This window comes from Megascapheus bottae, chromosome X (assembly GCF_031878675.1).
Source record: "Megascapheus bottae isolate mThoBot1 chromosome X, mThoBot2.hap1, whole genome shotgun sequence".
NCBI lineage: Eukaryota > Metazoa > Chordata > Mammalia > Rodentia > Geomyidae > Megascapheus > Megascapheus bottae.
The window spans coordinates 46,728,564-46,745,178 of record NC_143547.1 but is presented as its reverse complement, the minus strand read 5'-3'; the positions used below and the strand labels follow the sequence as shown (position 1 = coordinate 46,745,178).

The 16,615-nt window shown below is 41.3% G+C and overlaps 1 protein-coding gene across 3 annotated transcripts in view; it reads right to left on the bottom strand.

Moving 5' to 3' along the window:
* Positions 1 to 16,615, bottom strand: part of Arhgef9 (Cdc42 guanine nucleotide exchange factor 9) — a 299,679-nt gene that overhangs the window by 218,763 nt on the left and 64,301 nt on the right. For 2 of the 3 annotated variants that reach the window (XM_090326294.1, XM_090326296.1), the window contains exons 2-4: positions 15,571 to 15,790; positions 13,402 to 14,998; positions 5,457 to 5,592 (exon numbers count right to left, since the gene is read on the bottom strand). In XM_090326294.1, coding sequence (XP_090182420.1) covers positions 5,457 to 5,592; positions 13,402 to 14,940 — 1,675 coding nt within the window. In that variant the 5' untranslated portion in view covers positions 14,941 to 14,998; positions 15,571 to 15,790. The remainder of the gene's footprint in view (positions 1 to 5,456; positions 5,593 to 13,401; positions 14,999 to 15,570; positions 15,791 to 16,615) is intronic. The other variant, XM_090326295.1, reaches the window with a different exon arrangement.

Below are 16,615 nucleotides of genomic sequence, written 5' to 3'. Positions count from 1 at the left end.
CAGCTGAAATTTCTTTATACCTGGTTCAGTTATCAAATATGATTAAATAGTAGTATCATTAAAATATTTAAATATTGAGTAAACATACATCAGTTTCTTCTTGCTTGCTTGCTTGCTTGCGCAAGAGTGCTTCTAATTGCTAGATTCTTCCCAATCCAGTAAGAACTCTATTGGAGAAACTCTATGGAGAACTCAATTTGAATACTACTTCCAAAGCAGGATTTGAATCAGCAGAGCCTCAAGTGGTTTGAAGAGAGACCTCAGGTACTATGTGAGGGTGACATTTAGGGGTATAGCTGCAATGTTTTTTTTGCCAATCCTGGGCTTGAACTTAGGGCCTGAACACTGTCCTTGGGCTTTCTCAAGGCTAGAACCCTACCACTTGAGCCACAGCACCACTTCCAGCTTTTTTCTATGTATGTGCTACCAAGGAATCAAACCCGGGTCTTTATGCATGCTAGGCAAGCACTCTACCACTAGGCCAAACTCCTGGCCCCAATGGTACTCTTTAAAATAGAAGAATCAGCCTGGTATTGGCAGTCATATATAATCTTACTGAAGAAGGTGAGAGTCAGGGGATTATACTTTGAAGTTGGCACGGGCAGAAAAGTCCCAGAGACTTCATCTTCAAAATAACCAGCAAAAGGCCACTCTGGCAGGGGGTGATGGCTTACACTTGTAATTCTAGCTACTTAGAAGGCTGAGATCTGAGGATCATATTTTTGAAGCCATCTCGGGCAAGAAAGTCTATGAGATTCCTATCTTTAATTAACCACCAAAAGGTTGGAAATGGAACTGTGGCTCAATTGGTAAAACACTAACCTTGAGCAAAAAACTCAGGTTCAGGACCCAGGCCGAGTTCAGGTTTCAGGACTGACACTAAAAAGCAAATCTGGAATTATTGCTTGAGTAGTAGAGCACCACCCAATCAAGCAATCTGACTGAATATGAGGCTGTTCATTAAAATCCTAATACTAGCAATGAATACAATAGTTCCTCCACTTCATTTGGGAAGCTAATACTCAACTCCAATATTTGCATCAAAAGTATTTACAAACCATCTGCTATACAAGGGGCCTAGGTTCTGTTTTATTATTATTATTACTATTATTGTTGCCATTATCATTTCCAGCTATTTGGTTTTTTTATTTATTTTTGTGCTTAGCCTTTTTTTTGGTAGTCTATTGTTCAACTACTTGATCCACAGCCCCACTTCTAGAATTTTGCTGATTAATCTCATGGACTTTACTTGTGGAGCTAGCTTCAGAGTTTGATTCCTAGATCTCAGTTGCACGAATACCATGAGTTACCAATATATAGCCATCGCTGAATTTATAAAAGACTTCAATTTCTCTTAGAACTTTTGAGCCTTATATTTTTTCCCTGTGAGATCCAAATTATTATCCCCTGGTAACCCATAAGAAAATGGATTCTCGGGCCGGAGTTTGGCCTAGTGGTAGAGTGCTTATCTAGCATACACGAAGACCAGGGTTCGATTCCTCAGTACCACATATAAAGAAAAAAAAGCCACAAGTGTTGCTGAGGCTCAAGTGGTAGAGCTCTAGCCTTGAGAAAGTCCAAGGACAGTGCTCAGGCCCTGAGCTCAAGCCCAGGACTGGAAAAAAAAAGAAAATAGATTCTCAAAGTGAAATTATTTATTTCAGGCTTTACAGGTAGTAAAAGCCAGGGCCACAATTCAAATTCACACATATCTAACATAAAAACCATAGCCTATTCTAGCATACCAGGTTTTCAGGAAACACATTCCACTGACTTTCTGATGTTGCTCCATAAATGCTTATTGAATAAGTAAGTGAATGACTGAATGGCAGAAAGCAGTTCATGTACTAAGCAGCATTCAGGTTACACCCAGTGACGTGTGTGCACTGGCAAACAAAGTCCTTGTGCATATGGAATTGGTGGAGGACAGTGGAGAGAAGGAAATTTCCCAAACTGAGCAAACCTCTGGGTGCAGGAAATATAGTAGGGACACTCCTAGATTCAATTTTGTTCAATCTTCACAACACTGCTGAGAGACAGCAATTCACTCTTCAGATGGAAAACTGAGGAACAGAAATCTTATGCCAAAAAAAAAAATGAAGCTGGGCCTATCCAGTCCCATAGATTTGTTCCTCTTTCCACTTTACTGGTTTTCCCTGGTAACTTCCAGATTACAGGCCAAGAAGGAGGAGCTGGTAGGAGAATGTGAGGAACTTGGTGGAAAGCAAGAAATGGAACGGGACAAAATGAACTCAAGTCTTTAAGGCCCTGGGAAAGATGGATGCAAATCAGATACTAACCACAAATAGGGTCCCTGGATCCTATCACTAGCAGGGTCAGAGTTATAAAAGGAACCACATGACAACTGGCTTCCCAAATGGGGTTCTGATGTCACCATCCTTCTCGGGGATATTTTTAGCCCCAAGTGTCTGGTTGGGACCTTGAGAAACAAAGCCGCAATGTGGGAGCCACTTATATCCCAGAGGTGAGAGTGACTGCCGAGGTGCTGGTAAGACCTGAACCCATATTGAGGGTATATTTCTCCATCTTTGGTCTATAAATAAGCCTATAATGGTCTCCAGGATAATTATTATTAATTCTCTCTCTCTACTGAACTTGCATCCAGAAGGGTTGTCATCTATCTCATCTGCTTCCAACAATCAAGAGGCTGGAGAGGGTCATCTCTGATGCACTTGGCAGTGGGCAGTAGCAGCTGCTCAAAAGCCTCTAAATTGCCAGGGGCTGGGTCTATTTCGTACTAGGAAGAAAAGCAGATGAGAAACATCTGTGGCGGGGGGGGCTGAGGGGACAGCAAAAATAGGGATTAAAAAGTGACAGGCATAACAAGTAGCAGATACCATGTGTCATCATGGCACTCCTTGTTCCCATACTGCCTTGGGTTTCTGCTCAAATGTTTCTTCTTGAGCAAATGCTTCTTCCCATAATGCCTTGGATGCCTGCTCAACCAATGGGAAAGACCCAGGGTGCTCCATGCATTAACCATCAAGCAATCAATGCACAGTCTAGGAGAGGAGATAAAGAAGGAGCCCTGTACTATAAGACTGTCCACTGGAGCCAGGCACATTGGCTCACACCTGTAATCTACTCTGGAGGCTGAGATCTGGGGATCGTGGTTCAAAGCCATCCTGGACACTAAACAACGTGAGACTATCTCCAATTAATCACTAGAAAATGGGAAGTGGCGCTGTGGCTCAAGGTGTAGGGTGGTAGCTTTGAGCTGAAGAGCTCAGGGACAGCGCCCAGGCATAGAGTTCAAGCAGCATGACCTACAAAACAAAAGCAAAAACCTAAAACTGTCCATTAGACTTCATTAGTCTTCTTTCTAGGCTTCTGTCTGGATTGGAAGTGTTGGTACTTTCTTTCACAACTTCCTTTTCATTTTTAAATAAACTTACTGTGTTTACCCTAAACATTTTCTTGCCTTTTAATTATTAGGCAGAAAAATAAATCTATTTGCCCAGACAATATCATGACCAGTTTTCTGATATTAGATCTCTTAGCCTGATTTCATAAGGATTGGGACAGATTGCCGTACCCCAGGCAGGGGACTTACAAAATAATGGTAAATAGCTGCTACAATTTTAATATATTACTTAATACCCATCAACTGAAAAGTCACCTTAGAGGAAAAGGGAGTGGCTGGTGATGCTGTTCAAATTTTATTTTGTTTTGTTTTGTTTGTGGGTTATTTGTTTTGGGTTGGTTTGGGGGTTTGAACTCTGAATCTGGGTGCTGTCCCTAAGCTCTTCAGCTTAAGACTAGTGCTCTGTAGTGTCACTTCCCATTTATGTTGATTCTGGGTAAAGATTTACATTACAATATTTAAGGATCTGGGGTAAAATAGCATTTGGCCATTGGTCATAATTATGCCATGAACTTGACTGTGTGACCTTGAGCAGGTCCCTTTTAATTTCCTCTCTAACCCGGTTTTCACATTTGGGAGCAAAAGGACCATGCAAATCTCACAGAATTCTTTCCTCTTTCCTCTTACAGCCACTCTAGCTTCTAGCTATCATTTCTGAATGAAAGGATATCATAGAAGACACAGACAGCTTAATCCTTTGGCTCTTACCTTCCTTGAAATATTGCAATAGAATCAGAGGGTTAGAAATAAGCCTGGAGTCAAAGCATCCCCACAAAGTCCCCCACATGTGGAGTAAAGAAAGTAAAGGAAGAAGTAGGAGAACAAACCAGTTCAGAGGAGCCACAAAGCCTTTGGGGTTGAAGGGATGTTTAGAGAATGAGAAGTAGAACTAAAATTCTTAAAAGTTGTAGAGACTTTGGAAAGAAATGCTATAATGTCCTAAGTATTACCAACATTCATCTGGAAAAAGAATTAGAAGCCAGTTGGAATGTAGCCTAGTGGTAGAGTGCTTGCCTAGCATGCACAACGCCCCGGTTTCTCCTCAGTACCACATACACAGAAAAAGCTGGAAGTGATGCTGTGGCTCAAGTGGTAGAGCTCTAACCTTGAGTAAAAACTGTCCAAGGACAGTGTACAGTCCCTGAGTTCAAGCCCCAGGACTGGCAAAAATAAAAAAAAATAAAAAAAGATTGGAAGGGGGACAGAGTGACTCTTGTCTAATCAGGAGTCTGAGACCTGAAGATTCTGGTTTAAAGCCATCCTGAACAGGAAGGTTTGTGAGACTCTTATCTCCAATTATGAAGTGGAACTGGGGCTCAAATGGCAGCACGAATCTTGAGGGAACATAGCTCAGGGACAGGATCCAGACATGCAAAAGCATATATTGCCTCAAATTGTGACAAAAGATGCAGTATGTATGTATGTATGTATGTATGTATCTATCTATCTATCTATCTATCTATCTATCTATCTATCTATCTATCATCTATCTATCTATCTATCTATCATCTATCTATCTATCTATCATCTATCTATCTATCTATCATCTATCTATCTATCATCTATCTATCTATCTATCTATCTATCTATCTATCTATCTATCTACTTATTTTTGGTGCTGCTACTCAGGCTTGAACTTAGGGCCTGGGCGCTGTCTGTTAGCTTTTAAATTCAAGACAGGTGATCATTCTACCATTTGAGGCACAACTCCACTTCTGCTTTTCTAGTGGTTAAGTGGACATGAGTCTCTTGGACTTTCCTGTCCAGGCTGGCTTTCAAATGGGATCTTCAGATCTCTACCTCCTGAGTGGCAAGGATTATAGGGGTGAACCATTGACCTCTGGTAAAGATATAGATTTATTTGTAAGTAATAAGAGCCTGGTAGGCAAGATTGGTGAGCTGAATCTGAAAGGGTCTATTCTGAAGCTCTGGGAGGTGACTAAGGTTCAGGTGAATGGAAAGTACAGGGCAACTGGAGGGCATAGAGAAGGATGTATGTCAGCACAGTTAGTCTATGTGTGAGAGCTATCTAGCATATCCTGACATATAAGCCACGTTATAAAAGACATACCAGTACGAAGCTTTATGGGTTTCTTCCAGACAACTTCTACAGGGACATTCGGTGAGATAGGCACAGAATGGCATTTTTCCAAGAGGATTTTGAGTGATAGAGTCCTTGGTGATGATTCACCTGAGGGCAAGAAGGCCTAGGGGAAAAAAAAATTAGAGATGACTCAGTAGAAGTGGAGAGCAGGCAAACCCTTAGTTTAAACAGCAGAACTTTCCATTTGAAGGGTGTCATCTAGACCAGCCTCCAAACCCAAGTAGGTTTAACATGCGTCATCAATTGATGCAGGTGAATTCCCCAATTACCAAGAGCCTAAAAGGTAGCAGGAAGTGTTAGAACAAATGACAAGCACAGAACTGATTTAAAGGAAATAGCATCTAATTGTAGGCTTTTTATTTTTGCATGTGTTTATATTGGGATTCAGGGAGTGAGAATTTTACATCTGCTAGACTTTAACATTTACTCATTGTGAGACCTGAGGCAAATGATTCATCTCACTAAGTCTCAATTTCCTCATCTGCATATAACAGCTTATAAGAATGTCTTCCTTCCAGGCCTCCTAGACAACATATGCAAAGCACAAAATTAAAATCTGGACACTTGGATTATTTTGATTCCACAAAAAAAGTGAAGTATGCTTCCAACCTCTGTAATAAGATTTGAGTTAGAGATAGGAGGGAAACAGAAAGGGGGTGACATGGACTCTTACGCTGATATGTTGAATTCATACCACAATGAACAAAAGATAATTTAAAATAATTTTATCAAACAAAAATAAATAAGATTTTGGTGGGCAACAGTGGCTTACAACCTGTAAATGTACATATTCATGGGGCTTAGATCTGAAGATCAGACTATGAAGTAAGTCTGGACAGTAAAGTCCACCAGACTTTTATCTCCTATTAACCACAAGAAAAGCTAGAAGTGGATCTATAGATCAAGTGGTGGAGCACTATCCATGTGCAAAACAGCTCAGGAACAATATCCAGGTTCTGAGTTCAAGCCCAAGGACTGGCAATAAATAGTACATGATAGACAGACAGACAGACAGACAGACAGATAGAATTCCGTCCAAATTGAAATACCCCTCCTCATTATGTTTTTGTTATATGACTTGATACCCTCCACCTCATTGGTCACAATAACTGACAGTCCACCAATTTCAACATCATTCATGGATGGACTGTGCCCTTGTTTATGAAGATGAAAATAACCTAACCAGACTGCTTTCTAAACTGTACTTGGAGCCAGTGACTTGGTTTGAAGGATGGAGGTTTTGTAAGTTTGCCAAGGCTCGTGTAATAGATTGCTGTGAAATAAATGGCTTTAAAGAACCAATACTGAGGGAGGGAGGGAGGGAGGGAGGGAGGGAGGGAGGGAGGGAGGGAGGGAGGGAGGGAGGGAAGGAGGGAGGGAGGGAAGGAGGGAGGGAGTTGATCAAGGTACATTGTATGCATATATAGATATGTCAAGATGAAATCCTGGAACACAAGCAAAACAGATTATTTGCAACTATGAAAAGGAACAAAATAAGACCTGTTGAAATTGTTTTTGGAACGAAGTAGGGAGAATGGTGAATAGGGGGCAGAGATTGATTAGAATGTATTGTAAATATGTGTGTAAATGTAACAATGAACTCCTCTCTATGGATAACTAATGTAAGCTAATAAAAAGAGCTAATAAAAATTATTCATCAACTAATTGATGCTAATAAAAATGTGAAGAAAGGCCAAGAACCAGTGGCTCGTGCTTGTAAGAAGCCTAGCTACTCTGGAGTCTGATATCTGAGAGTCATGGCACAAAGCCAGCCCAAGTAAGGAAAGCCCTAACCACCAAAAAGCTGGAAGTGGAGCTGTGGCTCATGTGGTAGAGTGATGCCTTAAGTGAAAAAACTTAGAGACAGGGTCCAGGCCCTTGAGTCCAAACCTCAGGACTGGCACAAACAATGCAGAAAAAAGGGCCAGCATTTACTCTCTCAGTTGTGGAGGCCAGAAGTTTGAGTTTAGGATTAGAGAAGTACCATGATCATTTAAACACCTATGGACAAATGCTTCCTTGCCTATCCTTGCTACTAAATGCCCATGATTCCCAACAATTCTTGGCATTTTTTTTTAACTTAAAGATGCGTAACTCGCATCATCCCATGGTCCTTTCCTCTGTGCCTTTGTGTGCATGTCCAAATTTCCAGCTTCTTGTCAGAATACCAAGCATTGGATTAGGTGGCTGAGCTTGTATGACCTTTCTTAACTTGATTATGTTTACAATGACTATATTTCCAAATGGAAGGTCATAGTCATAGACAATAGTACTAATCTGAAAATATATGAGAGATGTAATTCTGCCTAATACAGAGTGATTATGACTATCACTTATAGCTGAAGCATAATAAAATGAGACAAATAGAGCATTGGGAGGATTTGGAGAGAGGATCAAATGAGATCATAGCATTCTGTGGGTGAGGAAAACTGGGGCTTGAACTCAGGGCATGGACTCTTTTTGTGTTTTGCTCAAGATTGGTACTATATCACTTGAGCTACAGCTCCATTTCCAGCTTTTTGCTGGCTGGAAATAATATTCTCAGAGACTTTCCCCAATTGAGACTTTGAAACTAGATGCCTAGCCAGTCTGGGTAGCTAGGATTACAAATGTGAGTCACTGGCACCCAATATAATAATTTTCCATATATTTTGCATTTTCTTCCTTCCCTAGAAAGGAGGCAGGAGAGACATATGATTCCCAGTTGACAAATGAAGAAAACGAAGAATCAAAGTGATTAAATGACTTTATAATAAAGTCATGTGTTCAGTATAGTGAAAAATGTAGGATTCTATATCTAGTTATCATGCCTCAAGTTATTCATCTGTCATATGGTCATAATAATATTAAGAGTGATAATGATAAAAATAATGAGTAGTTTTATATATAGGAAGGCATTCTGCAAAGCATAAAGTCCTGTGCACATCTAATAATTTTTTTCTCATTATTCCCCTTTATTCTACTACTAATTCTCATTAAAGTGTAAGCTAGTAACGGATTGACATTATCTCTTCCTGTGACCTGTGCTTTTAATAATGAATGCAAGTCAGGCACTGTATGCTCACACTGTAACTCTCATCTACTCAGGAGGCTGAGATATGAGATTCAAAATACAATGCCAGCCGATTCAGGAAAATCTGTGACACTCTTATCTCCAATTAATCAGTAAAATGTTGGAACTGGAGTTGTGGCTCAAGTGTTAGAGCACCAGCCTTGAGTGAAAACGCTAAGAAACAGCACCCAGGCCCTGAACTCAAGCCCCAGTACCAGCCCAAGAAAAATACTAATGCAGACTTGTAACATTTATTGTATAGTTTATCTTGACCACATCCTCTTATACGTGCATCTGTGTATTTGTTTTGTCTTCAGTTATGCATTTTCCTTTTTCAAAGAGTCCCTAAGAACAGTAGGCACAAAGTTAGCAGTATATAAATATTGGCTGTCAAAATTAGTATTACTCTTCTTGTTTCCAAAGAACAATGAGTAAGGTCTAGAAATTCCCTGCTGATCCTTGGAAAGAGCCTATCTCTACCCTCTGATATCACTGCCTTCAAGCCAAATCACCTTGTGTATAAAACAGAGGTCGCAGGCCTGACTAAAGCCAAATCTGGGCCAGAGTCATGACTTCAGGAGTTTCTTAGCCCCCAAAGTACTGAATAGTAGATTTTAAATATCCAAGCCTGATGCTGGTAATTCATACCTACAGTTCTAGTTATTCAGGAGGCTGAAATCTGAAGGATTGAGGTTCAAAATCAGCCTGGGTAGACAATTTGGGAGTTTCTTATATCTCCAATTAAAGCAGCAAAAATCCAGAAGTGGAGGCATGACTCATGTTGTAGAGTATCAGCCATGAGTGAAAAAAAAAACAAAAACAAGTGAAAATATGAGGCCTTGTTTTTAAGCCCAGTTCTGGCATAAGAAACAAAAATAACTATAACACACCAGCCACATATGGGGGGCTCATATTTACAATCCTAGCTGTTTAGGAGGCTGAGATTGGGCGTTTTGTGGTTCTGAATTGACTAGCCAGGCAAAAAGTTCACATGACCCATTCTCAACCAATAAAAGCTCGATATAGTTGTCAGACACAGTAGTTTCTGCCTGTTATTCCAGATATATGGGAAGCTAAATATGAGAATCTTGGTGCAGGACAGCCTGTAGCCAAGGATAAAAAACAAAAATCTTAATTGAAAATAGTTGAAACAAAAAGAGGGGGCATGGCTCAGGTGGTAGACCACCCACTTAGCAAGCATGAATCACTAATTCTAAATCCTAGTTAACCTAAATCACCTCCTTTTAATGTGCTTCGTTATTCTATTATTTTCATGCATGCATATTATAATGAATTGCAATCATATTCATCTCCCCATGTAAATCCCTCACAATAAGTCTAACTCTGCAACTGAAAAATAATGGAAAAACAATACATCCGAAAGGAAGCCAACTAAAGCCCACAGTTTCTATGGAAAACACACAAAAAAGTAAGCCTGTTCCATTTATCTGAATTCTCTTTGCCTATATAAGTCAATGCAGTGTGTAACTGATACTTCTTTACAAAGCATTGTTTTCATATGTGTTATCCCAATTTAGCATCAGAACAGACCTAAGAGATTCCTAGGGTGAGACTAAGACTTTTCAGCAGACCGAGAAGGCTATTAAACTCCAGAAGGAGGATAGGATTTGTGGTAGAGCTTAGGTTAGAACTCTCATGTACTGCTTATCTTCTCATTTCTTTGTGTCAGGAAATTCCTTCCATTCTCTGAGATTCAGTGTCCTTATCATCTGTGAAATGAACTGATTGAACAGTTGGACACTAGAAATCCTGACCTACAATGATGCCCCTAATGTGCAGCTTTTCCACTCTACTTTCCCTTTTCCCTGGGCCTGAGTTTGTGTCTGGAATGGTGTTTAGCATCCCCAAAGAAAACTAGCCAGCACCTCCCTGAAACCAGCAGAGGGCACAGGAAGCCTGCAGAAGAAAGGCACTGGGAAACCAGAAAATGGGAAGGATGGTATCAATCTGTCACTTGCCTTACAGAGACAAGTACAGGCTTAAATGACTGGGAGAACTAGAGACAAGCATGCAACAATCTGATTCAAATTGCCATGATTCAGATGAAGAAATTGAGGTCTAGAGAGAGGGAGAGACTGACTTGAAGTCATGAAACAAATCAAGGATAGAAATGAAACTAGAACCCAATGTTTCCTGATTCGCAGACATCATCGCTTCAATTGCATCAATTAAGCTACTGCTATGGTGTTGTCCTGAATTCTTTCTCTGGCTGAACAATGTTCAAACTTATTTGTAATTTACCAGATTTCACTAATACCACCAATGGATACCCATTTTTTAGAGGCCAAGATGTGTTATACATAGTGCTTGGCTTATGCCTTTTGGGTCTCCACAACAGTCTTCTTAGGTATACCATGGTTGACCCCATTTCACTGGTGACACAAGTCACATGACTCCTTTGTATTTTCAAAGCCCGTGCTTGTGAAGAACCCACGAAGTATCTCTGTGCACAGTACATTTGTTTCAACAGTAATGTATTTAACTGTGACCCTCATTTTAGCTACCAGTAGCCTTGAACATGCAGTGCCCAGCTACAATTATCAGCTAATGGAATCATTTAGATATGTTTGGTTGTTGGCTGTTTTGAGTTTTGGTCTTAAATTCACTGTAATAAAGTTCACTCCCAACAACATTATTCCAATTTTATGTCCTTAAGGCTTACCATAAATGATAAATACAGAAATGGAATGCTTGTAAACATAATAATAATGTCCTTCTCGGAAAATGTAAGCTTATTATTTGTGTCCTCATGGGGCCCAAGTTCTTTGAAAGTGACTTATAAGAGATAATAGGGACAGGTCAAGAGCTTCTAAGCTAGGCTTCTTCAGTACAAAGACAAATTTTAATTAGCTACTCAATGCTATGTTCTAGCTAGGCAATAGCAATTCTAATTACTTGGGAAGTTGAGATTTGGAGGATCTTGGTTTGAGGCTAGTTTGGAAAGAAAAAGCCCATGAGAGTGCAACTCAAGAGAAGAATCTGGATACAGTATTACCTGCCTATTAGCCCAGCTGCAATGAAAGCAAAAAAAAAAAAAGTAGAAGGCTCAAAGTCCACATGTGAATCTGGGAAGGAAATGAGATCTTATCTCAAAAAGTATCAACCTGGTAAAGGGTTAGGAGCATGATCCAGCAGTAGAAAAACTGCCCAGCAAGCACAAAAATACTTTGTCCTTAATAACCTGAAGAAATTACAATATACTCACTTTTGGAAACATTTTTGAGACAAATTCTCACTAAAGTTCCCAGGCTAGCCTTGAACTTGCAATCCTCATGTCTTAATTTTCAAGTCAATGGCATTTTAGGAATGTATTACCACACAAGCCTGAATTCATTCTTAAGGCTCAAAGCCAAAGAGTCCTTTCCTTTCTAAATATTTGTACAAAATTCCTTCCACAATAATTGTAGCATATTTCTTTTTTTAATCTGTGAATAGGGGTTTGCTAAACAAGCATCATGTCACAACTCCAATTAATTCTCTTCAAAACCAATGACAAACCATGAAAAGAACCTGAGACTGAAAATAATGGCTCAGTGGTAGAGCACATTTAGAAAGTGTTAGGGCCAGGATTACACAACAGACACACACACACACACACACACACACACACACACACACACACACACACAAGCACTCATCTTATTCACGCACACACAAATTAAATGTCACAATCTGTATAACTTTGGATAAATCACTCAATATTTGAGCTTAAGTTTCTTCACTATAAAAATTAAATAGAAACAATATATGCGACACATGCCTACAAGATTCTGGCTGTAAATCTACTGCTCTATGAATAACAGGAGACTATAAATGGGCTGACTTTGGTCTACATTCTTCAAGATTAATAATATACTAGTGTTATTAGAAAGCTCTAAGAAGCTAGGCACTGGTCATTTAAGCCTGTAATCCTTGCTACTCAGGAGACTCACAGCAGAAGGATATGGATTCAAGACCAGCTGAGGCAGAAATATTCTAAAAATAACTAGAAACGATTGACTTCTTGGCTAGCAAATACTAGGCCCCGAGTTTAAAAAAAGAAACTACTGGGGCCAGAAGTTTGGCCTAGTGGTTGAGTGCTTGCCTAGCATGCACGAAGGCTCCAGGTTTGATTTCTAGGTACAACATACATAGAAAAAGCCAGAAATGGTGCTGTGGTTCAAGGGGTAGAACTCTGGCCTTTAGAAAGCCCAAGGACAGTGCTCAGGCCCTGAGTTCATGCCCCAGGAATGGCAAATAAAAATACTGTACAGCCAAAAAGAATGTGCCTAAGGGTGAGGGGAGGGAAATGGGGACAAAAACATGAGAAGGGCTATCAATGTTTGTGAAGAAATGCACCTTGTATCTGGCAAATATAATGTAACCCTTCTATTAATTATAATATAAAAAAGTAAAAAAGAATGTGACTACAAAGACTGAGGTCCAGCAAGATGAAAAGATTTGTCTCAAAATCAAAATAATAGAGGATAGAACTAGTACTAAAATCAAGATCTCCTGCCACTCTGGTCAGAAACTTCCTTTGACTCATTTCACCTCTAGAGGAGGAAAGGAGCCAATTCAGGGAAATGTCTTAGACACCTGTAAATGATCCTGGTCACTCCTACTACTCTCAGAGCTTCAGATTCTGGTATAAAACTGAAGTGCAGACTATAGAAGTTCAATCCCTGAAGGAGTTTTGAGATCACGTAAGTCCCCTTTACTTGACAACTGAGAACATCCTCTCCAGAATATTCCTAGCTAGATGTAGGACTTGAATGGGGAGGGGCAGGGTATGGGAATTTAAGCTGGCTTTGGGGGTCTCAAATGGTTCAAATTGTTATTTGGAATAGCCAGCCTTACCTGAGCACCGCAGACTACAGCACAGGCCTCGCTGGCTATGTCATCTGCATCAACTGCACCCCTTTCCAACTCCAGCTTCTGGGGTGTCTTGGCCTGGGTAGACTCCTCTGATCCTCTATCACCCTCTTCCTTCTTCAGTTTACTGGACTTTTCCTCCTGCTCCCCTGTAACAACTTTAGCAGTGACCTTTGTGGTGCAGGTGCTCAACTCAGGGGAGTCTGCAATACTGTCATCTTCCTTGAGGAAGCTGACCACAGTTTCAGTGTCTTCATCAATCTCTGAAGAGGAGTATTCTCTGCTGGGGGCTTGGCAGTTGGTGGATTTACAACCTCTCTTCTGTACAGGATCATCGTTAAACTCAAAGCCACCTGAGGTCACAGTGGAAGTGGCAGTAGTGTCAGAATCTGGTCCAACCTGGTATGGTATCCCCTCCCCTTCAATATGCATCTCAAATTTACAGGAGGCCTCTGAGGCCTTCCAGTGGTGACGACCATGTTTTCCCTCAGCACGGCTCCAAAATGTTCTGTAGGGTAAGTTGAAAGAGGCCCGAGAGGTAGCATCCTCCAGGGTAAAGTCATCACTGAAACCTCCGAAGTAGGCTTCACGGTGGCGGTGACTAAATTTCATAGACTCTTCATGGGAGACTGCCCGCCATTTGCGGGCCACTTCAGCCATATTGGTGAAGAATTTGACAACACCACTGAAAGGAGCACCCTTGTCTCGGCGATGACGTCTGGGGCTCTCTTCATAGCTGCTTTCCAGGAGTTCTTTCAGGGTTGAATCCCCTAGAGTGGTCTGGAACTCTTGAATTTTGGTATGTTCAGCCCATGTTGAAGGAGCCTCACTAGCTCTGGGGAACATGTTTTTCAGAAACTTCTTGGCTCTTGTGTCACCCTTTACGTTCCCAAGAACTTCTTCCTCACAAGACTCTTCTTCCACTTGGATGCCAAAGTCATCAGCCACCAACACCTTCTGGTTTACTCTCTTGGAGGGTTGTGCAAAGTTCGGCACATTCTCTAAGAAAGGCTCCAAGTCTTCAGTGTGGCCTGCATAAGAATGACGGAAAGATTTTGGAGCATCTTCAATCATCTCCAGCCTGTAGATATCTGGGGCTTCCTGAGCCTCCTTGGGCCTGTCACACATAAAGTCATTGTTTTTGGAGGCACCTATGGAAGTCTTCAGCATCCTGAATGACTTCATTCTATCCCTGAAAGTGACTTTGGATTTGCCCTCCAATGGTCCAAAGATGTCTCCAGATAAAACCATGGATTGAGGTCTCTTCCTCAGGCTGGAAGTCCCCTTTTTACGGCTCACAAAATTCCAGATCTTGTTGACTTTGGTTTTCTTCTTGTTGTATCCAATCTCTTCCCTGAGAGTCAAATCTCTCAGATTAAACTGTTCAGGCTCCTCTAGGTTCTCCTGCCCCATTTGCTTGGTTGGACCTTCTATCTCAGGGGGGTCTGGGGAGCCCTGATCCTGGCGACCATTGAGCACAAAGTCTGAGAAGGAAGCAGTCGGGCAGCTGATGGGTGTCTCCATGGTCACTGCAGGGGATGGGCCACCAAGGCACAGGAAAGGGCTGGCCAGTTATTTCCAGCTGAAGGAGAGAGAGAGAGAAAGAGAGAGGGGGAGGGAGACAGAGAGGGCAGAGGGAGTGGGGAGGGAGGGAAACACACAGAGAGAAGAGGAGAGGAGAGAAAATTGATGAGAGAGAAGATTAATAAGAGAGAGAGAGACAGAGAGAGAGAGAGAGAGAGGGAGGGAGAGAGAGGGAGAGAGAGACGAGTGCTAGATTAGGTAAGGCTACAAACAGTTCTTTACAGATTTTAAATTATCAAATATGGAATACACATTTTTACCACCATTGGGCTACCAAATTTTGAGGATCTTTGCAAAGCAAAAGCTAATTTCATTTGTAACTCACTAGTTTTAAAATTTTGCTCTGAGGATGGTACAGTTTAATCCGTGCAGAAAGAAAAACTGAATCCTATTTAAGTGCAAATATACTTGAGAGCATCATAACTTTGAGCGATTATTATCAGCATGTGACAACTGAGCAAATACATTAGTTTTGAAAGCTAAGAAAGAAAAATCTGAACGGTACCTCAGAAATCCATCACTTTGATCCTCTCATTTTACAGGAAAGCACAGGAGATAGAGAGAAGATACCTGTCTTGCCTACACCACCATGTCAAGGCAGCAGCAGGCAGAGATCGAATCCGTGATTCCTTCTCTCATTTGCTCCTTCTTTCCCTTGGGTAGCCTGCCTGTGAGAGTTCGCCTACCAGATCACCTGCTCAAGCAATGACCCCACAGCTAGGTGCTGGACACCAAGATGAATCAGACACACACCGCTAGTCACCCGAGCTCACAGACTACTGGGAGAGACCTGTGGATGTAAACAAACAATTACAATGCAGCCAGTACTATAAATGCTGTAATAGGTGTCTACACAAAGGCAGTAGAGGCTTGGAGGAAAGAAGGGACAAAACAGTAGACTGACAGGGCATGGGGGCTGGGGAAAGGCACACAGAGAAAGTGGTGATGAGTGCCATCAGGATGCTTCCCAGAACAGCTGCTGGGACTGGAAATGAGCATTCACTTAGGCCAATGTCTCTCTCCATCCTGTCAGTGCTCTTAGCCCTTCTACCACAAACAGCCTGAGAATGATTACTAAGACTGGAAAGCAAACACATTAAGCCACGGGGTCCTACACAAGCTTCTGCAGTTGTTGTTGTTGTTGATGATGACCTTGTTGTTGTTGTTATTGTTGTTGTCGGGGGCCAGTTCACTAGGCTCAGGGAAGTCTAATTTTCTCCCTTTCTTCTGGTCTTCAAGGTTAACATCACCTGACTTTTTATACTCCCCCCCATGCAGAAAAAGAAGGAAATGGAAAAAGAATAGGCTGAAAGGCACATCAGAAATCAGTCACATTGATCTTCTTGTATAAGGAAACCCAGAAGATCCAGGGAAGAAAACACATGTCTTACCTAAGCTACAAAGCCAAGGGAACAGCAGGGCTGCTGTTTCTTTCCTGTATGTATTTTGGTAGTCTACATAATCCATTTTGTTTGTACGTGTTGGGGGGGTGTTTTTTTTTGGAGGGGTTGTGGTGAGACTTGAACTCAGGACCTGGGCACTGACCTCTTTTTTTCTGCTCAAGTCTAGTGCTCTACCACTTGAGCCACACCTTTACTTCTGGCTTTTGCTTGGG